The sequence below is a fragment of the Amaranthus tricolor genome, chromosome 5 (assembly GCF_026212465.1).
Source record: "Amaranthus tricolor cultivar Red isolate AtriRed21 chromosome 5, ASM2621246v1, whole genome shotgun sequence".
Lineage (NCBI taxonomy): Eukaryota > Viridiplantae > Streptophyta > Magnoliopsida > Caryophyllales > Amaranthaceae > Amaranthus > Amaranthus tricolor.
Genome location: NC_080051.1, coordinates 24,655,935 through 24,681,636, shown reverse-complemented (window position 1 = coordinate 24,681,636; position 25,702 = coordinate 24,655,935). Strand labels below are relative to the sequence as shown.

At 34.0% G+C, this 25,702-nt stretch overlaps 3 protein-coding genes across 4 annotated transcripts; 2 read left to right on the top strand and 1 right to left on the bottom strand.

Annotated features, from left to right (window-relative positions):
* Positions 1 to 1,286: 1,286 nt before the first annotated feature.
* Positions 1,287 to 1,817, top strand: LOC130813608 (uncharacterized). The gene has a single exon (XM_057679443.1). It carries the CDS (start codon positions 1,287 to 1,289, stop codon positions 1,815 to 1,817), a length of 531 nt encoding a protein of 176 aa, XP_057535426.1.
* A 2,414-nt stretch (positions 1,818 to 4,231) lies between these two features.
* On the bottom strand, positions 4,232 to 7,699 carry LOC130813014 (cytochrome b561 and DOMON domain-containing protein At4g12980-like). Its single transcript, XM_057678692.1, has 3 exons — positions 6,838 to 7,699; positions 5,418 to 5,672; positions 4,232 to 4,832 (listed from the first exon to the last, which is right to left on the bottom strand). The coding sequence occupies exons 1-3, from the start codon at positions 7,450 to 7,452 to the stop codon at positions 4,563 to 4,565; spliced, it is 1,140 nt and encodes a 379-aa protein (XP_057534675.1). The 5' UTR covers positions 7,453 to 7,699; the 3' UTR covers positions 4,232 to 4,562.
* A 1,989-nt stretch (positions 7,700 to 9,688) lies between these two features.
* Positions 9,689 to 22,822, top strand: LOC130813013 (uncharacterized). 2 transcript variants are annotated; one of them, XM_057678691.1, is made up of 14 exons: positions 9,689 to 10,252; positions 10,805 to 10,914; positions 13,400 to 13,462; positions 13,547 to 13,739; positions 13,864 to 13,968; positions 14,041 to 14,171; positions 14,448 to 14,922; positions 15,009 to 15,074; positions 16,008 to 16,084; positions 18,955 to 19,236; positions 20,097 to 20,427; positions 20,516 to 20,665; positions 21,601 to 22,143; positions 22,493 to 22,822. In XM_057678691.1, the coding sequence occupies exons 1-14, from the start codon at positions 9,980 to 9,982 to the stop codon at positions 22,673 to 22,675; spliced, it is 2,982 nt and encodes a 993-aa protein (XP_057534674.1). In that variant the 5' UTR covers positions 9,689 to 9,979; the 3' UTR covers positions 22,676 to 22,822. The 2 variants fall into 2 exon arrangements, with proteins under 2 accessions (XP_057534674.1, XP_057534673.1); XM_057678690.1 differs by having other exon boundaries at positions 14,319 to 14,922.
* Positions 22,823 to 25,702: the final 2,880 nt, after the last annotated feature.

Here is a 25,702-nt window from a genome sequence, read left to right as displayed (position 1 = left end):
TATATGGATAGAAGCAACTCAATTATGGGATGCAGAAATTTTACTATTGTTGCAAACACAAAAGATTAAGGTGCTAGAATTAGAAATTAAGGGATAGGTATCACACAAATAATACTCCCTTATATTTTATCCATTAGTCCTATTTATTTTTTTATACTATTTACTTATTATATTTATATTTTATTCTTAATCTATAAGTTAAAATATATTTACGTGGAATCTTATTTGAAACTATGTTTGATTCATCTCAATACATATGTATTAGGGTTAGGTATCACTTTTTCATAACTTTACAAATTAAGTTAAATAACATTGACTACAATGACAAAAGCTAACCCATTGAGAAAATTAACTGAACTTTGTACATTAGTACACAATTAATTAGTAGTGTAAACAATCATTCTATTTCTATTTGGTGTTTTTATTTGTTTTTAATAGTTTTTAAAGTTTATGTTTGCCAAAACATTTATAAATACATTTCAATTATATTATAAAAAGTAAAGTATATAATAAAATTATATACATCAGACGATTATAATAAAATTTCACATAATATTTTTTAATTCTTAGGCATTTATGAAATATATAAGTTTCTCTCATTTTAAAATACAATATTTCTTATAGAAAGATTAAAGGAAAACGAACCCGTCAAACAAAGAAAGGGTTGTAAAAGTTGTATTCCCATCGTTAAGCAAGAATGAAGGAGGAATGGTCCATCACCTTAAGAAACGTCATTATGGAAGATGGCCTGGAGAAATAGTATTTGATTTGTGAAAGTGCCTTTGCTATGTTCAAAAGATACAAAAATGATGAAAGTGAGAATAATATGCACATATGGCCCTTGACGGGACCTCATACTTGCTCAAACTTTCAAATGTCTTTTAAAGATTGGTTTATAATATAAATTGGTTTAATTTTAATTTTAATTTAAAGTTTTAATTCAAAATTTAAAGTTATCAATTTTAGCTTAATTTAAATAACCTTAAATGGATCAATCTTGACATTTTAAAGCGCTTAATTCAAATCTTAAAGTGATCGATTTAAACCTTAAAATAACCAGTTATATATAAAGTGATCAATTATAATATTAGGTGGATAACTTTAACTGGATAACTAGCAAGTTTTAAAATGATCAATTACAAACTTAAAGTGATCAATTTAAAGCTAACATTGCTAAATTATAAGCCATCACATGTATAGTGATCAATTATAACTTTTAATCTTAAACAAGTCCACTATAACCTTAAAGAGATTAATTATAATCTTAACGAGTCCATGGTGTTTATATGAAGAGGGCTAATTGGTTACGTTTCAACCCTCGTCCTACAACAAGTTGGTCTCTATGGAAAATCTGCAAAATTAGAGACATTATGAGTAACTGGATGGTAAAGGATAGATATAGCATTGCTTCAATCTACAAGGAGTACACTCTTCAGCAAGCTCCTGTTGCCTGGGCTAAGTTTGCGTGGCACAGACCTTCTATCACAAAGGAAAGATTCATCTTTTGGCTTGCCTTTCAAAACAAGCTAAAGACCCGGGATAAGCTCAAGAAAATCGGGCTTCCTGACGATGACAGCTGCCCTATGTGCGCATCTGCAGTTAAAACCTTGGAACACACTTTCTTCAACTGTGTGTTCAGCTCCCAATGTCTTGCTGCTCTATCTCATTGGTTAGGTGTACCCTTACAAAACTCCAACTTAGTAAGGCTAGCTCAAAAGAAATGGAATGCCTCTGGTTTTAAAAGGAAAGTGATCATCACTAGTCTCTGCTATCACATCTGGAAAGCCCGAAATGATGCTATTTGGGGCTCAACATGAGTACTACTGCAACAGTCCTACAACGAATTCGACAAGAAGTTATGGGTAGAATTTATGCTCTGTACCCGGCTCACTCTGACGAGTGGTGTCGACACTTATTGTCTTAGACTTTTTGTATAGTGTATCCTTTTTCTTTTTCTGAGGGATGCTTTCTTCCCTTTGCATATGAAGAGTGAGCTTAGGCAACCCTTCCTCGAAGGTGGGTCTTGATTTCATACTGATGCAGAGATGAGGGGTAGGTGTCCCCTCCTTAGTGTTTGTATATGTCTTTGTTTTGGTGCAATGGAAATTTTTTTCGTTTTTTCAAAAAAAAAAAAATTGACCACTTTTCAAAGGTTAATTAGAATCTAAAATACATCCAATAATATTATACAAATTATAAATATCGTAAAAATATCAAATTAGTTTCAAAAGTTTCTTATATAAATAAAAGTTCCTTCATAACATAATCTAACATCTAAAATAACACTACTAAACTAATAAAGTAAGTTAGTAAATCATTAATATATATATATATTCCTAATGCACGTTCAATGTTTCTCCAATCCTCCCAGATATCTTTCTGCCATAATTCATGGGTCTGATCGACTTCAGCATCAGACACAAGTTTAAACAAATTGTTTCTATTCTGAGCTTATGCAAAAATCAAGCTTTTCTTGGAAATATCTTTCATCAATTACTCTGAATATTTCCCGGTTGGTGTAATTTTTCTTGAAAATTGTTGAACACGCCACAATTGTTGTAGCATACTTTTATCATTATCCCTATTTGATTGTACTATCATTAAATGCACATCCAATCACTGTTCCCTACGTCTAAAATTTTGAATTTTTGGCGGTTTCATCTCGACTGTTGATCTTCTAATTCAAATTTCTATACTTCTTGGCTGCTGATCTTCCCACTTTAAATTTTCTAATGATTATCTCGCCTATAAATATCCTTAAACTTGCATTTATTTCAATTTACATTTTTCTTAAACCCTAATTATTCTCAAACTTTCTCTAATTCAATTCTCTGCAAACTCTTCTATGCAAAACCTTGTTTTTCACCTTATTCTCACATTATTTCAACAATGGTTTCCTCGAAGACTTCTCTCAGCGAACTGACCTTTAACTTTAGCAAAGAACTCATTGATGCACCTGTTTTTGAATTTTCCCCTCTTTATGCAGCCAGAATCACTTCCTCATGAACCTTCAACTGATTGGAGTATGAAATCAAATGGCTAGCTACATCTTCGATGAACTGACCCAATCATTCCTCCATCTTTGGAGGGTCTTGAAGGTATCCACTTTACACCCTTTGACTTGGAGGGTTCTTTTGATACAATGACTAGATTAATGACCACTGGGCTTACATCAGAAACCTTTAAGCTGATGGTAGAGGGTAGGGCTCAATTTGTATTGGAGGAAACCTGCCATATCCCAAAAGAAAAGGGATATTGGTGTAGGATTGATGAAGAAGGGATGATGGCCCACGATTACATTGTCTCTGAAACCAATAAAAAAGACATTTTCATTCCACTTTGTATATTTCATTTTGCTTTCGGTTTACGATTCTCTCTTCACCCATTTTTCAACTAAATAATTGATGTTCAGTATTTCAATGTTAGTAATACTATTTCTAATTGTATAAATGTGCTTTTAAATGCCGAACATAGTCTAAACACAAGTGATCATTACATTTTTCGTATAATCATCATCATTCATCATGATCATTATTATCTTGTTAATCGTCTTTATAGTATTGGTTTATTAAGGCAACAAGACGCTTAGATTGTGTTTAGGGGATAGATTGTGTTTAGGGGATCGAAGATGAGAGAAGATATATAGATGATAAGTAAAGAAAATGATAAAAATCATACCTAAAATAAATTATATATCAATAAAGGCACATTTAATTACAATGTTGGCAAATTTATAGCTAGGGACTACATACTAGCATCTAAAATAAATAGTAGGTTTATATATATATATATATATATATATATATATATATATATATATATATATATATATATATATATATAAAGAAAAACAAAGAAAATATTAGTCATCAAATATAAAGCTCGACTTGAAGCATATTTACTCGATTTAATTTAGAATACAACCAAGTTTAAACACCATATTAATCTATATAAACACACATGATGCAATACAAGAGTATGGAGTATATTGAAATTAGGGTATTGATTTCTCCACGAAAAATGTATACTTCCTCCACAGAAATCCAGATACACTACAAATTTATATACGTATTCCTCAGATTAAAACTTTATATATACTTCTTCCACAGAAATCCTAATACTATACTACAAGTTTATATACGTATTATTCAGATTAAAACTTTGACATTGTTTGTATCGCTGCCGGTCAGCAACTTTCCCTTCAAGATAAGGCAGAATTCAGCAGTACAAATCAGAAAAGAAACCAGCACTATCAGAAAACTGGAATCCAACAATTTCATAAAAGATAGAATTTGGCATACTCATTTACACACACAGATGGAGCAAAGACTGCATCTTTCTGAATTTAGCCTAAATCCAACTAACAAAAATACAAATAATTCCACTCAATTAGAGTGCATATACAGATACAGCGTACTATTTCAAAGCCAATATACACAAACACAAGCAAGAAGCACAAATAAAAATAGCCTCTGGTACAAATTAACAGTAGAAGCCTCTCGCACTTCTTACTATTGTGTGGAGGGAGACGCCACCGATGATCCAACAAGTCGAGTAATTCATTAAGCGTATGGCTTGGTGGATCGACTAGATCTCCTAAGTAAAACCACGACCCAAGTAAAGACTTCGAGCAACACAGTAATGCCTCCTAACACGATAAGAATGCTAACATATGTGGATTTCCATTTCTTTGCAGGGTCGAGTATTGTTAGGCCTTTGAATACATTGATGATTCCGAGGATGATAATGGCGTATCCAATACTGTGGTGATAGATGTTCCAGTAAAATCTCAACTTATGCTCTTTCTTGGGTCTTAGAAACAGTGCGAATATCTGCCATAACAGAACGGTACAAAATGAAAATGGATATTTAGTGCTAGCCATTGTTTTATGTTGAAGCATCATACAATGTTCCATTCTAGGAGGGATCATAATGATGATTCAGTTTAGTTATTTCAAGATCAAACACATCATTTTCAAGAGGGGTTTGGATTATAAGGGAATATATTAATTTGGCTATCTTGTGCACTATTATTTGTGAAGTTGGAGCACTATTATTTGTGAAGTTGGAGATGACGTTTGCTACCAAGGGTCAATCAGGATCAACCTCGTTGTTGTCTAAAACAAGGGTAACCTTGCGTAAATCCGACCCCACTACCTCCTCCCCCCCCCCCCCAGAAACACCCACTCAACCACCCCAATAGGTGGAGGCCAGTTTAGGTATTGAGGTAATGGAACGGAATAGAACTATGTGAGCAAACTATCTAAATAGTGAACACCTTAATAGGAGTACTACAACATTTTAGCTTCTCTCTATCATAAAACTAATATAGATCTTCAGATTTTAGTAGTTTAAGATGCATCAAACCAAGTACATGTATGCTGAAATGAATGCAAATATGTGGAGCAAGGAACGACCTGTAGAGTAGCAAGGGCAAAGAGGGCGATCCCAATGTAGCGATGGCTCTTATTAACAATCTCTACTGACTTACTCCCGAGTTGAAGACCGGTGGCCCAGCCAGCAACACCAATAGCATATCCAGATATTTGGCAAGTAACATGAACATAAAACCAAGCAGGATCTGCAGACTCAAATGTTCTCACATATCTTGCTATAATAGCTCCAACTGGAAACAATAGTCCCCAACTAATAGCATTCAATATTCCATGAGTCTGAAACAGCAACAAACAAACAAACAAACCACCATCACCTCAAAATGTCATTTTCTGAATTCTAAATGCAGCAGAAATTTGCATTGAAGCATCACACTTTCTTTATGGGGTAGGGTTAGAGCTTAGAGAATCCCCTACATGCAAGCGCAAAGGGAAATTAATCCTTCCTAGAGTTGCGAGAGTCAAGGAACCAACTCAACCAAAAGTTTAAGCTGATGGTTGAGGCCTCAGGATATGTTATATTATATACTCTAACACTCCCCTCACATGATAGCCTTTGGGCTAGAAGTGTGGATGCCACAGAGACTCTTCTCATATGTAACACTAAATATTCAATGTGAGATACTTGAGGTTCAAACCTGTAACCTCTTGTCATATTGGCTTTTGATACCATATTAAGGAACCAACTCAACCAAAAGCTTAAACTGATGGTTGAAACACACCCTTGTCACCAAGGTAAAAGGGAAAGCCTTTAACCACTAAGTCATTCTCAATGCATCACACTTGAAAACAGCACATACACATGAAGATCTGAACACAAATTCAAAAGAGTAGTTGGTAGTCATTATTCTAGCATGCAATTGGAGAGAAATATTACAAGCATGAAACTTGAACAGTATTTGAGGACTTTCTATTTATAACCAGAAATTCAAATGTCAATTTCTGGATGTTAATTAAAACAGTTTGCTTCAAAGAAACAACAAAAACAGTTAGCAAATTAATCTCAAACAAGCAATTTGGGCGAATTAATGAAACCTACTTTTCAATATGCACACTACTAGTTAGCAATATGAATTTATACACAAATTGAAGGACTTTTCTGGAGAACAAATATTTATACAAAAGCAACACAAAGTCACTAACATAATATATGCAGAAAAAAATATTTCCCATAATCAGTTAGCTGTAATTCAATCATCTAACCATAACTGAATATTCCACTAAATACCATAAAACTTATTTTCTTTATCTAAATTTTTCTCCTTTTTGAGTAGAACGCTACATAATAAAACTATAGTAAACAAGAACTACATGTAGTACTAAATTGAGGAATCAAAAGTATCAAAATTTACCCCTAAAGAAACAAAATTTTCAGAATCTAAGAACAACCCAGAACAGAAAACAAACCAAAAACTAAACCCAAGAGAAGAAACAAAAAACCCACATTTTTCTTCTTAGTGATTGGATCACTTGAACTTGGTGAAGCTGTACTACTGCCACTATCACCACCAGAAACAGACAAATCCAGAACACCTTTTGCATTGAGATTTGCAGGCTTAAAGTCATGTTTATCAGGAAAATCTTTAGTAACTGAGGGACCCACTTGCCAAACATGGTTATTTTTCCCACCATGATTTTCAATTGTTGCAAAAATGGTTATAGACCCATCTGCAGAATTAAAGACTGCTTTTTTGTCATACACTTGATATGACAATTTCCCAGGAACAATTGAGGAATAAGATGAAATATCGAAAGTTTTAACAGACATTGAACCATCAGAATTTCTAAAAGCAAGAATTGCTTGAGTACCACCCATACCAGTTGAAGTGGGGTTAATTCCCCAAGCAACCCAACCATTAGGAGAAGAAGGGGTTGCAGTAAAAGCAACGGAAAGTGATTTATTTGTTGGGTTATATGAATAATGAAGGGAAGAACCAAGAGATGGGAGTTCATTGCATGATGTAAAAGAAGAAGTGAGTTTTGGGGATGTGCATGTTGAGGAAAAAGAAAGAGAAATTGAATTTAAAATGATGAATAAAGAGAGAATCAAGGAAGCCATTGATGAAATGAAGAAAAGAAGAGTAAAGTAATGGCCTTTTAATTTGAGAGGAATTTGGGAAAGTTGGGAGGGTGAAGGATGGAGTTAAATAGGAGGGAGAGAATTAAGGGATAGGATGAGATAGCCAATTAGGAATTGCCACATAAAAGTTGTGAAAAAAAGAGTTATGGGATTTGCCATGCTCATGTTAATGTAATGAGTGAGAGTGAATACTGTTATTGAGTGCTTTTTATATTGTTGGGATGTTGGAAGATGATTAAGGTTTACTCTCGTTCTTGCTATAATGTGGAACACAAATTTGTAAATAAGATCATTTAATTTTTATTGGAGTGCATATATATTGTGTAAAAGTGATTATTTAAAGGAATAGATTAATTATATGAAATGATTTCATATAAGATAAGCTAAATATGAAATCGTGGAAGAGTGTTATTTAAGGAAGTATATGCTTTATTAAGGAGTTTGAGGGTTAGGAGGGGAAGGAAGAATGGAAGGGAAGGTGAAGTTTTTTGTGTGAAACAAGTTTGTTAAATTCAAGGATGGTTGGCTTTGGATTTGAACCATGTGAGATTCTTTGAATGAGGTTATTAATTAGCTCAACCGATTTGATATATTGTCAATTATATTTGAAGTGCTTAGTGGCAATAGTCTGAAAGTAAATTGCTAATTTTGGATTGTAGTTGTCAATATGATAAAAGTAAACGTCAAAACGCCCAAAAAAATATGATTTGCTACATGTCGACTTACAATAAAAGTTATCCCGTCTATAAATTAAGGATATAATGGTAATACATATTCGATTGAAATGTTATGTGTGTTAATTAAGGAAGTGAATCATAATCATGTAATAATTACACATATTCAATTGAAATGTCGTGTGTTTAATCATACAATCTGTTCATTATTACAAATCTGTCATATTAAAATATTATAACATTCATGAAATCAATGCTATGAAAGAGGATCGGACTCTTAACATAAGGATTATTTGCTTGTCGAGCAATACTTATAACACTATTATGGTATTATCAATTATAAGGTAATTGATAAAACAAAATAATTACTTATATTTACAGTTGTATTGTTTTTGAGATTATATTTACTATTGTACTGATATTTATTTTGGCGCTCTAGAATGCGAAAATGCATGCAATTTTATTTCGACACTCTAGGATGCGAAAATACATACAATTTTAAAACAAAATTTACAATGGAAAATCAAAGAAACCTTACATTAAAGAAACAAATAACAATTACCAACATTTGAGTTGGGACATCAATTGGTTGATGAGTCACTTGTTATTGAGATACTTGATAAAAATTATTTGCAAATTGTTGCAAGAGATATGTCTATTTGGGGCGGCCTAATATATGCATTTTGGGTCGGTCTAATATATGCACTTTATCAGTTAGTCTCTTGAGAGACTATCACTTTGAGAGACGTATTTCAAGTCTAATCCATTACAGATTAATGTCTAATTATCGTATTCTCAATGTCTACTTATATTATCTTTAATTCTTACTTACCGTATCTTTAATGCCTACTTTCAATATCTTATATGTCTACTTACATCATTCATAATACATACTTATGATATTTTAAAAAATATATAATGGGCTGGCCAATTAGAGATTTAGAGATGGTCTCTCACAAGAATTTGTGGCACTTTATAACCTGTGTTAACCTATTTGAAATTGATGTTTTAACCTATTGAAGTTGGTATTTTAACCATACTAGTTGGTGTTTTAATCTATTAAAATTAGTATGTTAATCTTTTTAGAGTTCGTGTTTTCACTTGTTAAGTTATTAATCTATTATAGTTCGTATTTTTAACATATTGAAATTGGTATTTTATCTTGTTGAAGTTAATATTTTAACTTGTTTAAGTTGGTATTTTATGCTATTTAAGCTGATATTTTAACTTATTTAAGTTGGTGTTTTAGCATATTAAAGTTGGTATTTTAACCTATTGAAGCTGGTATTATAACCTATTTGGTGGTTTAACCCATTAAAATTGGTATTTTAAACCTATTTGGAGTGCTGTTTTAACTTGTTAAGTTGTTAATATATTAAAGTTAGTATTTCAACCTATTAAAATTGATATTTTAACCTATTAAAATTAATATTTTATTTGGTTAAAATTAAAGTTGATGTTTTAATATGTTGAAGTTGATATGTTAAACTGATAAAGTTAGTATTTTAAAGTGGGTGTTTTAACAACTACGCAAGTTACAACTATATTGCAGCGATCAAGCCCCTCCACATCCATTTTCCTCCTCAGTCGCAGGAGTTCGATTCTTCAGGATATACTTTTCAGCCATCAGTTTCCGCAGATTTCCCCTTCTTCATAAACCTTTTTTCAATTGTATTTTTTTCATTTCATTTCTCACACTCTACAGCACAATTACCCTAAAATTCAACACTCCCGAACAACCCGTTACCGATTTTGATATCATAACTTCCCCAATTTAATTTTAGATCACTAAAATTAGGGTTAATGATTGTCAATGATTGATAATAATAATAATGGAGGGATTGCAACGGAAATTTGAGCATTGGATCAAAGATCAAACATCCAAGTTTCCGAAGCTTCAAATTCCGCAGTTACCGCAGCTTCGTTGGGTGAGAGTAAAGTGGCCCCCATGGTCGACTGATCGAGAACACCAGAGAAAGCTTCAAGAAGAGTTTGAGAGAAGACGGAAGCAACTTAATGATCTTTGTCTCGCTATAAAGGCTGAGTCTGTTTCTGATTTGCAGGATATTCTTTGTTGCATGGTTCTTTCTGAGTGCGTCTACAAGGTTGTCATAATTTTGTGCACTTATTTTTTATTGTCTCATAGATTGTGTTACTTGCGAATCAATTTTCCGAAAACTATAAAAGATAGTGTAAATTAGCTTGTTTTTGTGTTCATTGAGCGAATTATATTACCTGCACATTTTCGTAACACTTGGTATATTTGATAGATGTTCAACCATCAAGCAGATGTTTTTTTAATTCAATTAATTAATCAATTCAATCAAGCAGTTGTTTTATTGATATGATTCTGGATATTACTGGGATTAAGCTATGGATGTCTTTAGGCTAATATGTATGGATAAATTTGGTAATCCTCGAATTTTAATATTCTCATCATTGAATTTTGTGTGGTTCTATTTACTGTGATTTGCCTAATGTTATTTAATTATTCATGTATCTGTCTGAAGAAATAGGATAACTCAAGGTTTTTAGTAGCAGGTTTAAAGTAAGAATTGATTTAAGCAGTTTAGTTCCAAGGCGTGCCTTTTGTGTTTTCTTTCTTTTTAATTTTTGCGGTTCATAAATTTGTTGCCTTTTGCTATCTTAAATTCCAGAAACCTGCAACTGAGCTAATCCGTGCGGTCAACAAGTACAAAGCTGACTTTGGAGGCGAGGTTGTTTCCTTGGAGCGTGTTCAGCCCTCGCTGGATCATGTTCCTCACAGGTATCCTGAATCACTTTTTTTGATGGTGTTGCTTATTTGGTTTGTGAAATTTTTACAAATGTTTATGGATGTCTAGGATTGGCTAAGCATTGACAGTTTAATGTAGTTTCATGTACGACACTTTTTTTGTCATCTTGCTCCATCTATTAGTAACATTCTTTTTGTTGCGAATGTGATGCATTTAGCTACATTATTGTTTTTCTCATATATGAGTGTGTAAACAATTGCAAGGACTGTACTGATGCCATATCCCCAATTATGTATCTTATTCTTTATTTAACAAATAAACTTTACCTTATCAAAATAAAAATAAAAATAAAAATTTGCAACGACTTGTTTGTTTTATCTAGTTATTCTTTTTCCTAATTGCCTGAAATGTTTATGGTGTTCAGTAATGCGCTGTTGTAAAGGATGATAACTTGAGTTGTAGACCTTGTTAATCCACTTTTGTCTGCAGTGTTTGATGTGCATAGACAATACAGTGCAGTTCTTATTGCATGATAACACAATCTTACATGCTTGTGCTACTTTTGATTGTAGCACGGTCATTTGGGAGATACACACATTTCGTCGCTTTCATGGTGTTTGCTATTTGAATTGAAGTACTTCTATCTTGCTTGATTGGCCCTAATTTTAAGCTTTATGATTTCTATAGCTTTTAGTGGTCATTGGCAAGTAGCAATTAGTCATCATAGGAGGCCTTGATTTTTCCTTGTTGGTGTAGTACTTAGTTTCCTTGGGGTTGTTGAATTCCTATTACTTCTATTAGACTTCACATCTACAATAAAGTTATTATTAAGAATTTAAGGACCGCATAGCCACAAAAGTTATCTCTATAAATAAATAGACTTTACATCTAGAATAACATAGTTGGCTACTTGGCTTGCCATACTATAAATCCCTTGACAATGCATCACTAATCTTTGAATCAGTATTTCAGTATTGCTTCCATGATTAATATCCTTGCATGAGATCTACTTTTGAGTTCAGACTAGGTGGCGTTTACTAACTACTATATATCTCAAGCTCATGCTGAGATTTGAGAAGTTACCTGTTGAGTATTCTCACCTTGCAGTTGGTCAATTATTTCCATCTCACCTTGGTTATAGACATTTGAAATCGTTTCTTGTTATTAGTTTTGCTATTTACATTCAGTTAGGGGTATTTTAAACCAACACCATATGTTTATGATGTAGCTTTATTCAATGGGATTAAATAATAAGGTTATGTTAAAAGAGCCATTAAAATGATCAAATTGATCTTATCAGGTTGGGTTAAGGAGTGATCATTCTTGTTATGCTTATGATTTGAATTTCTTTTTCTTTGAGTGTTGGATATAGGAGTTCTAAATCATTGTACTCCCCCCTGTTTGTTTGTCACACTTAATTTCCACACATACCAAGGAGGAGTTCATTTGTCCTAGTAGATCTGTAATGTTAGTATTGTTAGAGGTTCTAAGATAGTGATTAAGGTTAATTTTTTGAATGAGAACTTAGCACCACCTCTCGCCACCATCTATCACTACCATGAGTCACCATTGCACCTCCACGACTCAATGGCTGTCACCATTAAACGTTTCACTGTCAATCACTGGACTCAATCTTTGTATATCCCAAATCAACTTAAACAATTGCTACAAACACTCTATTGCTCTAGATTCCAGCAATGAGTCTAACCCAAAATGGTTAATTTTGACCCTTAGCCCTTTTAGACCTAGAGCATTAGATGTCAAATTCATCTTTTTTGACTAAAAGGTGTTTCAGGTAAGATAATTAGCTTATGGACTTGAATCGAGCGGGTAAGGTGGCTAAGATTTGACTGGTAGGGGCGGGGAGGCGCATATTAGTCTCAATTCTCTTTGAAGTTGAGAACCTGGGTGGACGGTCGTGTGAGTAGTGGGAGATGTGTTGGATAGTGTTTGTGTTGGGTTGCAGGAGATTAACCTATTACAAAATCTTGCGAAAACGACTTTTGCAGTCAAGTGTATGTTTTTTTGGTTGTGTCAAACTATATTTATTTTTTTCGTAATAAGCTCAAAAGTCTATGATAATACAATCGCGACATGGTAATACAAGAGATATTTGCACTATGTGTTGCGCTAGGTGGCTGTGAGGATTGCTTGAAGGATGGAAGTTGGGTGGTTACTGGTTAGTAGTGGTGATGTATGTTAAGGTGTTGGTTTGAAGATGGGGGCATTTGGTTAGGTGTTGTGGTGATTTTTTTGGTTGTCTTGGAAGTTGTTTGCCTAGGCCCTAGATGCTATAACTTGGATTGAGGTACTGTGGGAAGAGAAAGGTAGAAGATAAAGTATTGTGTGTGTAATTTCTTTTAAGAGAGAGAGATTAGGTGGGTGGGGCATGCTAAGTGAGTAAAAGTAGTATTACAAACGCCATGTATGTTGCAGGCCTTTGGTTTTTAGTGATAAAGAGGAAATAGAGGACAAAAAGTACTATCTTATTTCATGGTTTTTTACTTTCCATTGCAGATATCTTTTGGCAGAAGCAGGTGACACCTTGTTTGCTTCTTTCGTTGGCACAAAGCAGTACACGTATGTCATGTAGACTCTATCCCTTGTATCTGTTTTGCTATCTCTTCCAAAAAGTTAAAAGCACATTTTGTTCTTGATAATAAGGGATGTGGTGGCCGATGCTAATATATTTCAAGGAGCTTTATTTAATGAGGATGACATGGAGGTCATGGAAGATAGAGAGATTGCTGAATTGGATATGAGTAATGGTCAAAAGGGTGAACTAGAATCTCATGCAAAGATCCTCGAAACAAAATCTAAACAGTGGATACACAAGCGGAGGCCTGCTGCTCATAGAGTATGTTCATAATTTGTGATTATGATTATCGCTGATTAGATTTCATAATTCTTTCCTACGCTAGCTCCTGTTTATTGGATTTTCTCCTTCCCTTCTTAACTTTATACGATTAATTTGATTTCAGGGGTTCATGGCTCGTGCAAAAGGGATACCAGCCGTAGAGCTGTACAGGCTTGCGCAGAAAAAGAATCGCAAACTTGTCCTCTGTGGGCATTCACTTGGTGGAGCTGTGAGTATTCTTGTGTTTTTAAGTATAACTGCCATGTAAAATTATGAATCTTATTGGCTGTGTTCATTATAGGTGGCAGCATTGGCTACACTAGCCATTTTAAGGGTCATTGCGGTTTCTTCTCCGCCTAAAGACAACGAAAAATTTCAAGTCAAATGTATTACTTTCTCTCAACCCCCTGTTGGGAATGCAGCTCTTAGAGAGTATGTTGCTTATATAAGCCAGACACTTACTGTCTTTACTACAGAAGATAAATGCTTTTTTTTTTTTTTTTTTTTTTTTTTTTTTTTTTTTAATATGCGCTCACTTGCTGATATGTTAAAGTTATGTTTTTTGGTTCAAACTTCCAGTTATGTTGATCGTAAAGGCTGGCACCAATACTTTAAGACTTATTGTATTCCAGAAGATCTTATACCTCGATTTCTTTCCCCAGCTTATTTTGATCATTATAATAATACACAAACTCCGTCTGTTGATAGTGGTGCTGCCTCATCGTCAATTGGTAATCAAAGGGATGTCGGGATGAAAGTAGATTGTGGGGATCAAAGTGAGAGCCATGGACAGAAACTGAAAGGGAATGGAGGAGAGCAATTAGTTCTTGGTGTTGGCCCTATCCAGAGCCCATTTTGGAGATTATCCCGCCTTGTCCCTATAGAGGGTATTAGAAACCGTTTAACAGGGCAAGAAGGAACAGAAGCTTCTGTTACAGGACCGGCTGTAACTGGGTCTGATTCAGCAACATCTTCATCAACTGATAATCCAACTACACCACAATCCTTAGAGATTGAAGAGGGTTCTGACGGTGTTTCTCTTAAGCTAATATCTGAATCTGATGTTAAGGAGTCGCCTTCAGATTCTGCGAGAAAGATACCTGAGAAAAATGGCAGCAATGAAAGGAATGGCCGAGCCTGGGGCAGAATGCCTACTTTACCTTCTTACGTGCCATTTGGGGAGGTAACTGCTTAACTGTATCTAGGTTGTTGATCATTTTAATAAGATTATAAGATGGTAAATATTTAACTTTTCTTTTATTAAAGCAGCTCTACTTGCTGGGGCCATCATCAGTGGATACTCTATCAGATGCGGAGTACTCGAAGTTGACATCGGTATGAGTTTTCTTTTATTCATGAAGATAATAATAGGATTTTTCTTCCTTTGTTTGAACTTTGGAAGTCTTGAAAGATTTATGCTTTGTTTGAAACAAGTTTCCGTTTTGTGCTAGCGCCATTTGGTTTAAAATGTTGACGCTATAATTTTTATCGTATGACTAATGAAGTTATATAATCTTGATAATGGGCCTCAGCTAATAATTGGCCCTTGATTATTTAGTCCGTGATCAGTATCATTCCATCATTTCTTTACCTCAATTCTAAGTGGCTCCCGCTTAGGCGGGGTTTGGAGCTAATCTTACTCTTGTTTGTGATAACGAAGAGGTTATCTCCGATTGACCCTTGGCAATTGCAATTTCACGTGAATAAGAAGTGTACATGGTTTACTGAACTATTTTAGTATAGTCCATTATCAAAACCAAAGAACTATAATTTCTTTTTTTCCATCTAGAATGGAGTAATGGACTTATTTAGTCTGTGATAAATGATGATAGTTTTGTGTTAGATATGAGACTCCGAGTATCTGAGTAAGTGCGTATTTGTTAAAATGGTCTTCTACACCACCACTCCTAATGCCATGTGCTTTATTTTTTTTGACATAAAGAAATCCATATGCTATAATTGCTGTTTGATGATGTCTTGTGTTTTATGGGATTGCTACTGTGGTTTCTCAGAAATAACCATCTTCCATGTAATGTCCCTTTCAGTGGAAAACAAGGTTATCATATAGTGTACGGAAGTATAAACATATTTCTGTTACGCCTTTGAGATTTTGACAAATAATTTGGTTTAGCATTGTGATTTTTAGAATTTTGTAGACTCATAAGTTTTGAGTGTCCATTTTACTCTCAAAAACGTTCAAAGTGCAGTTTCTGCTGTATTTCAGAACCTCTCAGTTTCTTTGCTTTTTTCTGGCAAAGACATTTTCAGGTCAAATCTGTGTTTTCTGAACTGAAGGAACGTTTCCAATCACATTCCATGAGGTCTTACAGATCAAGATTTCAGAGGTATGACATATAGTAGTTGATTATCTTTTTTTACCACATAATTTTTGTTTTGGTCATACTCATAGCTTTATATTTTTATTTTTTGTTATTTTTTTGTCAATTGTTTTGTATTAGTGAGCGTTAAATTTTCCCTCTTTTGGCATTCTATTTCCTTCATCTTTTTGGTGGGGTGGTTGGGTGGAAGGAGAGCATCTTTTCTCTCGTTTTTTTTGTATTGGTGCTCTCTATGTTTGAAAAACCGAGAGTGCCCTGCAAGAAATTTTATATTTTTCATCTTTATAGTAGAATCCTTGAGCCGGTATTTTTTGGGTGTGTCTTCACCTGGTATTGCATCTAACCATTTGCCATTGCCAGCATCTCCATTGTTTCAAATGTTACTTTTCCAGCAGAAGTAAATAAGCTGATTTGGACTTTAATATTAAGTATTAAACAAATCAATTGTTACGCTATCAATTTTACATATGTTCATGCATCAAATGAATTATTTTACTTGGTTTTTACTGGATTACATGATGCTTGACTAGGTTTCCAGGTGCTAGGGATGTTCTTGTGATTTCTCCCTCCACTTCCTATTGATCCTCGAATGTAATATTCATTTGGAGAAGTAGGAACAAATAGGGAGTGAGTATATAAATGGAGGGTTTGTTGAACTTTGATCATACACTATGGACAGGAGTGGAAACAAGAGGAAAGAGATTTAAAAACTAGTTTACAATAATTTATTTATTCAACATATAATTCTCACTTTCCTGGTAAAAGAAGACCCAATACCTCCTTTTAATTTCTCTCTGTTCAAGAAGAGCTTTCTAGTCTTCTCAATCTAATACAACCTTTGCATTTTTTCTTTGACACGGCAAGGGTTTGGCTTCTTTACTTGGAGCAAATCTTGGTCAATTTTGAAGTGTCACTGATTAGATCTGAAACATGGCTACAATGATTGTTCGGTAAAATTGGGTAGGTGAGGCTGGAGATTGGCATTGGGTTTTGGTTGTTAAGTTGGTGGGAGTGAGGGGCAGATAGATCGTGGTAAGTGGTTGGTTTTGGCTGGCAGTATCAAAATCAGCTGAGAGTTATGAGATTTGGTGTTCTTAGTGACAGTGGACAGTGGACAGGTTGTCAGTATTAATGGTAAGATTTGGCAGACAGGTTGTGAGCGTTGATGGTGAGGGACTGAGGGTGGGTGGACAGTTTGTTGGTGTTAGTAGTGATGATGGTAGCATGGTGACCTATTGACTATGGTGGTGGTGAATTTGGAACGAGATATAGAGTGAGAGGTCGGAACAAAGGTGGGTCATTTAGGAGGAATTGTGTTACAATTAGGAGTTAAGTGGAATTGATATGGATTGTACTTAGGCAGAAAATTGGAAGATCAATCAGGTATAGAGTAATGAAAACCTCAGGTAGTTTGCTAGCATTAACATACTCTGTAATAAATTATACTGACTTTTAACATTTCTATAGAGCCATTTATTTTTTCTAGTCTAATGGAAAGATGGTGAACAGTATCTCTATTTTCTTATTGAGATTCTTAAATAGGGCAAGGAAAGAGATTTTGGGTTGAGTGGGATTAGACTACAGAGTTTGTTGGAGGTATAAGGTTTATTATGAGGATTTGGTTTAGATTAAGGGCTAATTTTTGTTAATAATGGAGGGCAGCTTTGATATGCATTCAAGAGCTTAACAATGTGTTTGTATAAGATTTGATGAAGGAGAGCAAGGAGAGGCAAGAGTAAGTATTCTCTTGTTTAGATTGGAGAGAAAGTAAGAAAGGGAGAGGGAGTGATATTTACCAATCTTTCACGAGTAAAGAAAAAAAAGGTGAGAACTTCTTTCAGTCATGCCCTGATAAATATCACCATTGCTACCTCCATGGTCACTGCCCATTGCTGACCCATTTTTTTAAAAAAACTAAATTGTAAGTTTTGATGAGCTCCAAATACCGAATGATGGAAACACAGAGGAACGAGAAAAACAGAGTGTAGAGGAGGTTGAGGCATTGAGCAGAGAAAATGTTGGAGGAAACATTGGTAGGAGAAAGAAAATAGCAATCATGAAGACAAGGATTCTTGAACTACTGTTGGCCTTTACAGAGGAGAAAGAATGGCATACATGCTTTGGTGGGGAATATAGTTGTGGAAACAACTGTTTCACCATTTTTCTTCCAAGTTTCTTCATATTTGGAGAAATTATTTTTTGTATACCAATTCCTGCCCCTTCCATATTTGATATCCCAAGAAAAGGAAAGGTCATCCCTCTAAATTCCCCCCTCCAAATTTAGTATTCAAAAAAGGAAATTTCATCTCTCCAAATCCCTTATTGAGCCCTTTCCTTCATTTCCTTCCACCGAATGTATTGTTAATGAGGCTTATTATAATTCTTTAAGGTAGCGGTGGTTTTTCACAAAATATCCTTCTAATGGGTACTCAAAAGTTATCAATGATTTGAAAAAGAGGAAAGAAGTTATGCTATGAATGAGCTAATTGAAATCTATATTCATTAGAAAGAGTTCTGTTTTGTTTAAGTATTTTTTTTTGTAACTACTGGAGCTTACACTGACTTGGTTACTTTCCTTTCAAAAACTAAAAGTGAAGATGGAAAATTGTTTCCATATTCTTTATTGTATGACCTTTATTTGCAATGAAGCCTTTTCTATTGAAGGGGAATTGTCATTGTCACTTCTTTCTTGTGGTAATCAAGACTTGAGCTCTGGTTGTGACAGGATTATGTGTCATGGACTAAAATTACCTAATGTTCTCTATCTTATCAACTATTTTGTATAGTATAACATGATTTGAGTAAAAGCCAGTTTTCTGATGACATATGATTTCTGTACTATTTAGTTTCTCATATTTTGTACTTTCCGCTTTCAGGATCTATGATAAGTGCATGGGTGATAGTCCTGCACCATTTTTGGGAATTGAGCAACTTCAGCAGTATCCTCATTTACACCAATGGCTTGGGCTATCAATTGCTGGAACAGTCGAGCTTGGTCATATCGTTGGATCTCCATTGATCCGTGCAGCAACTTCAATAACACCTCTTGGATGGGTTGGAACGCCCGGTGAGAAATCTGCAGACCTCTTAAAAGTGGACGTAGTAGGTTCTGGGCTCCATATGTGTAATCGAGTTCAGGCTCAAGTGAATGGGAAATGGTATGTTCTCTTTGTTCTTTTTTCTTTTGTGTCTGTATTGTGGTTCACAACCTTGTATGTCTGCCAAAAAAATGTAACTGCAATTTACTGCATGTATCATTTTTCTGACTTCTGACAAATGTTTTATCTCTGTTAGCTGTAATTGTCATTAGATAGAACCTATTAGATGCTAGTTCTGCAATAGCTCTATTCTAAAACTTTGTTACCTCATTAAATTCTTTCATATCCATCGTAGAATTAGTTGTCTATTCAATATTCAGGATAATGATGGTTTTCAAATTCAGCTAAGTTAAATGTTCGAAGATTGGTGACTTGGCCAGTTAGCCTTTGTCTTTAGCATCAAAATACATGATTGAGATCTAACGAGAAAATTGCATAATTATTGATTATTTCCTCATCATTCAAGAATATTTCTTACAACCTACCCCAAATGCTCATATGTGCGGCTCTATGATGACTTAATTATGGTATCAAAGTAGATGATCCTGGCCTGTCTTTGGTCCCAAGAGAGAGAAAAATGATTTACAAATTGTATTTGGAGAGGATTTGACAATTGTTAGGAGCATGTGGGCCACTGGTGTAGAATGCGCCGAATAAGGGTTATGTACTTATGTAACCTAGAATAGAAGACCAAAAACAGAATGACCACTAAAGGTGCTCGTAGACCTATTCAGATTGCAAGAAAACAAATGGTTCATATGTGAAATGGAGTGTTTACGAGAAATTTCATGTTGAATTATGCAATGCACGTTTTTTTAAAGAGGGAGGGGGGACCTCTAAAACAATACCACAGCATATGTCATGATTTATGTTTGTACTGATTTTCTAGGATTTTCTGTTATTCAAATTCCATTTTATAGGTGCTCTACAAGATTTGAGATACATCCTCCTGCGCCAATTTACTCCGACGCAGAACAGCCTGAATTGCACAAAATGAGGGTGCTGATTGGAGCTCCATTAAAATCTCCTCCGAAGCATCAGATTGTACCAGATGCATTTACAGTATTTCCTTCCGTTGATTCCGAATCAATCAATTTAAAGGCACAACAAATGTTAGGAGCATTATCTAAAAGTAAATGTCTCCGCCCTCCAGGATTAAGCACTCTTGTCATATATTGTACCACTGACTTCACCACCGTTTCCAAGGAGGTTGATGTTAGGACTCGTAGAGTGCAATTTATTGGCCTTGAGGTACTTGTGATGCCATCCCTAAATTGATTTTTTGGTATTTTAAAACTACTTTTATTCCCCTTGTTTGAACCATGTCACATGACATCAGGGTGCTGGTAAAACTTCACTTCTGAAGGCTATCTTGAATAAAGGTAGACAAAATCACATTGAAAGTGAGAATGTACAGTCTGAAACAGATATTCAAGAAGGTATTGCTGGTGGTTTGTGCTACATCGACTCAGCGGGAATAAATTTACAGGTAGGTACTCAAGTTTGCGAGTTTCATCTACTAATCATCAAACAATACTTAAGCCTTAATCGTAACATATCATGTCGGCTACATGAAGCAAAAATAAATTAACATGAGAGATCATATTTGTTTTTCTTTTTTTTATATAAAATTTGTTTTAGCTCTATCATCTAGGTTTCAGGCCTTCCTCTGTTTTGGTAATTATCTTTGATTGAGACAATTTAGATTTATGTTTTAAAAATATTCTGCTTGCAGTCATATTTTTTATGTTTTCTTTTTGTTTTTTGTGTTTGTGGATAATTTTTTTCGATGCGTAGTTCTAGGCTTTTATCGGATTACAAATATGTAGAAATACATCTTTCTTTTCTAGTTTTATGTATCTTTTTTTTATAATAAAAGCCGTTTCTAAATGTTGTTCCCACAAGGAATGTTCACGGGAATTAAGAAAGACAAAATTTTTGTGATTGAAGTAATGATATATTGGCTTTATTGTAAGTAAGAAACATGTAGGATCACATGAATAAAATAAAAATGAAAACAGACAAAGATAAATGAGTATGATTTTTTGTGGATTGAATACTTAATATTGATTTTAAGTGTAAGGGGGAATATGTGATGTAGGGACCACAAGAATAGACTTTTGATATTTTATAAAAAAGTAAGGACAATTTTGTTCAACATATGTAAAAATAAGGGTTAAATATGACTAAAACTATGGGATGAAAATCAAAAGATTTTTTGTGGGAACAACTAATGAAAATGCCCAAAATGTCAAATGGGAACATCATTTAGGAATGGAGGGAGTATATTTTATATCAAGATGGAAGCTATGCTTTTTCTACGTTCTATTCTGCTTCAGATCTTCATTTCTACTTTTATTCTGTCATTAGATGTTGCAGTGGGACCTTGTTACTTGATCTAATTTGTTTCATTTTTCATTTTAGGAGCTGAGTGCGGAGGCTTCTCGCCTGAAAGATGAGTTATGGATGGGTATTCGAGATCTAAGCAAGAAGATAGATTTGCTTGTCCTTGTTCATAATCTCGCTCATCAAATACCCAGATACAATGACCCAAATGTGTTGCAACGACGGCCTGCCCTCGCTTTGTTACTGGATGAGGCTAAAGCCCTTGGGATTCCTTGGGTTCTTGCAGTAACTAACAAATTTTCGGTCAGCGCACACCAGCAGAAAGCAGCAATTGATGCTGCATTGAAGGCATATCAAGCATCTCCGAGTAATACTGAAATTTTGAACTCTTGTCCCTATGTTATTCACACAGCAGGCAGTTCTTATGCCTCTTTGTCCAGTGCCGTGGCTCGAGAAGACACAAATAGAGGAATGATTCCTCAAGGTATAGTCCTTGGCCCCTTGAACTTTGTACGGAGACCATTTCAAAGGAAAGCTACAATTCTTCCTGTAGAGGGTGTGGATTCCTTTTGTCAGCTTGTTCACCGAGAGCTTCGGAGCAAAGAGGAGTCATCCTTTGAGGTATACCAAATCACACTGTCACACTTCTCTGTTTATAACTCATCTATCAGTGAACTAAAATTGGAGCTTTTAGATGTATAATTATATATGTTACTCCTGTGAAAATCAAAGATGATGAACAAACAACAAAAAGAATAGGAAAAAACTATCCACACATTTTTTTTGTGGTACGTCTGCATAATGCGCCTGAAATTTTTCTCCAGAACATCTGTCTAAGCATACATCATTTTATTATGAACATTATAAAATCCACTTATTTTGTTTATTTCCAACTGTTGAAATCGTTTTCCATGTTTCTATTTTTATATCTGAGATTAAAAACCTCACATTTTTACTTTGCCACTTGAAGGAATTTTCGAAGGATAGACTATTAATGGAACTCTCACAAGATGGCGCAAAAGGGACTGCCGGAAAGGGAGATGCACAGGATAAGTCAATTTCCGCAGCAACCATTGGTGCGTCTCTTGGTGCTGGTCTTGGGGTTATGTTGGCTGTAGTGATGGGTGCTGCATCAGCCTTGAGAAAACCATGAATTCTTTTCTCATGCCCAGCCTATGAAAACATTACTTTATGCGACATATCACTGTATATAAATTCATTTAGTGATAGTTCTTCAGTCGATTGTATTAGTGACTTTTGGCATACTTTCCTCCATTTATTCATTGGTTCTTAACTCTTATTTCCATAGCCTTGAATTTTGTTCCATTGATGTAGCTCAAAACCAACACCAGTCCCTTTGTATTCACCATTTTGTACGTCAGCGGCATTGAGCAAGAGAGCAGAGATAGTTTCAGAAGGTAATGCATGTACTATGTTATGTATGAACAAAGGGGAAATTATCCGAGTAAATGGTCCATGCTCCCTTAAAACCTATACTCCATTTGCTTACTTGAATGAGAATTTTTTTGGTGTTTTTTTGAAGGTGAAAAAATCCGGTTAGTAATACGACATTTGTGTCTCTAGAATCAGAATCAAAACCCCACCTAGCATTATTGTAATTTTTTATTTTCTATCAATAAAATTTCTTTTTATTATAAGGGAGGTAGATAGAATAGAGAGAGTAATATGAAAATTAAACTCAAAACATCTTTTCAGGAGATTGATACTTACTCTAACTAAATTAAGATAAGATAAAATTCTCATTAATTTCTAACCCCACATAATTTTGCTCCCTTTTTTTAATAACAAGTTTTGTGTTGAAATATTGGGTTTAAAAGTTGGTTATTAAAAATGACCTTTAAGCTCAATGCTATATTTCCTTTAAATCCCCCGGGGCTAGCCCCCATCAATATATTTATTTATATTGAAAATTCTTATTTGCTCCCTGTATCTTTTGACTATTTAATTTAAATATTAAGTTAGCCAATCAATTAAAATTGCTTAAGATCTGTCACTGTCTAAACTGATTTTAGCACGGTACTAATTTAATATATTCTGATTCAAAACAACATAAAGACCATAATTAAAATGAATTGACATCAACCAGACTCATAATTAATCCGATATAACATCAATATAACACTTATAATCTGACATTATGTCGCAGGTTAATTGAATTAACATGGCAAAATAAGCCACTTGCAATTGCATAAATCTAATAGATTAAGTTTATAACTTTCTGCTGACAATAAATTTGATCTTCATATTAAATTTTGGAATTAACGTGGCAAAACAAGGAGTTATTGTGTAATACTTTTATTATGACACCAGCTACTAATGTGAGAGACCGTCTTTCAAAATGATTTTAAAATAAAAAACCCATATTCTTATTTTCTTTAATTTTTATTAATTAGACTTTTTAACCCATATATCTACTGCGTCTCTTGAAAAAAATCGTATCTCACAGCAATTTGTATTATGACACTTTATTTTCTCAGATTATTTCTCTCGTATCATTTCCCAGCAAGATGGAGGACATGAATCCTCCTACTGTCCAACATCACAATTTGTTCTCCACTGCCCGGTGTCCGCACGAAGTCCACATCTACATCAGTTGTGAGGTATTGGGCCTGACCCACACCCACACGGCCCAAATCATGTTGCGCCATGGACAGATCATGGCTGGTCCCGTCACGTCCACTTGCATCTTTATTACATGATACCTATAAAACAACAACTCCTCTTGCATGAGACCGTCTCACCGTAAAACTAGATACAAAATTTTTTATTAAAGTTTTTTATTATTGGGTCTATTTATCCCAAGTATGGGCCGCGTCTCATAGTGAGACCGTTTTCTACAAGAATTTGCGATGAAACTAAGGGAGTGATTAACAATAAATAAATTGTCACATCCACAAACAATAATTCGTGATTTCGATCCCAGCATTTCATATGAAGCTTTCGAGAAGAAGTATATACTACTTCATATACATATTCTAGACTATTTGACATTTGACCAACTATTCATTACTTGGAAAATGACAATACGTTATTGTGGCAGTCCGCGTGGTCAACTTTCCCACTAATCTAAACACACTTCTACTTTTGGATATTGTTCAACTTGTTGATTGTTATGTTTTACTTTTATAATTAAAGTTTAATTCTTGTTATCTACAAAAGAAATAAATAAATTATATTAAAAGTACGTTTGATCATTCTTTTAGAAAATAACTTTGTTTTTAGCTAAACTATTTTTAGAAATGGATTTTGGTTAGCCTTATGTTTCAAAGATTAGTTTGAAAAACAAAATATAATTACATTAAAAAATCATTATACATTATTTTACTTGAGATTAAAGATTAAAGTAATTTATACAACTCAATTGTATTTATAGGGTATGTAGTGTAACTATAATATCTTGAACCTAATTATTGGAGATAAATGTGTGTCTTCAAGGAAAAAATAGCTCTTCAAACATCTTGTACGCGAGTCATTGCATGTGAATTACTTCCTCCGTTTCATAATACCCCTATATGTAATACCCCTATATGTTCTATTTTTGGCAATTTCATATTACTTGCTACATTTTCGTTTTTAGTAATAAAACAATCATTTAAAGTTCTACCTACCCCTATTTTTATTCTACTCTATACTCTATACTTTATAATAAAATACTATATTATACTCTATAAAGTAACCTAACAACCTATTTTTCCTTTTTTCTTTTTCAATTAACAATAATAAAATACTATACTCTATAAAGTAAACAATCAACTACAGTGTAGATCAATCACTTTTCTTAATCCCCGTGCCCATGCAAATGTAGTAACAATATCAAAACGGAGGAAGTATATATTTAAAGAACTTTCTCAAATAAAGTTGATTAAATAAGGTTATAATAATAATAACATGTATCCAGCATAGGTTAAATAAATTTTTATTAGAAAAATTTTGTAGTAACTTTGAATTTTTGATTTTTTATGATGGACAAACCTTTTTATTAATTCATATGGTGATCTTGACTTTTTAATTTTCCACGCGGTAGACAAAAAGAAAGTTTTTTTTAAAAAAAATTTACGTTATTTTTCCACAACGTAATGATATTTTTTTCAAAAAACAAACATCATGATCACCTTAATTGATCACATATTTCGAAATTCAGTTGAAATAAAAACTTAAT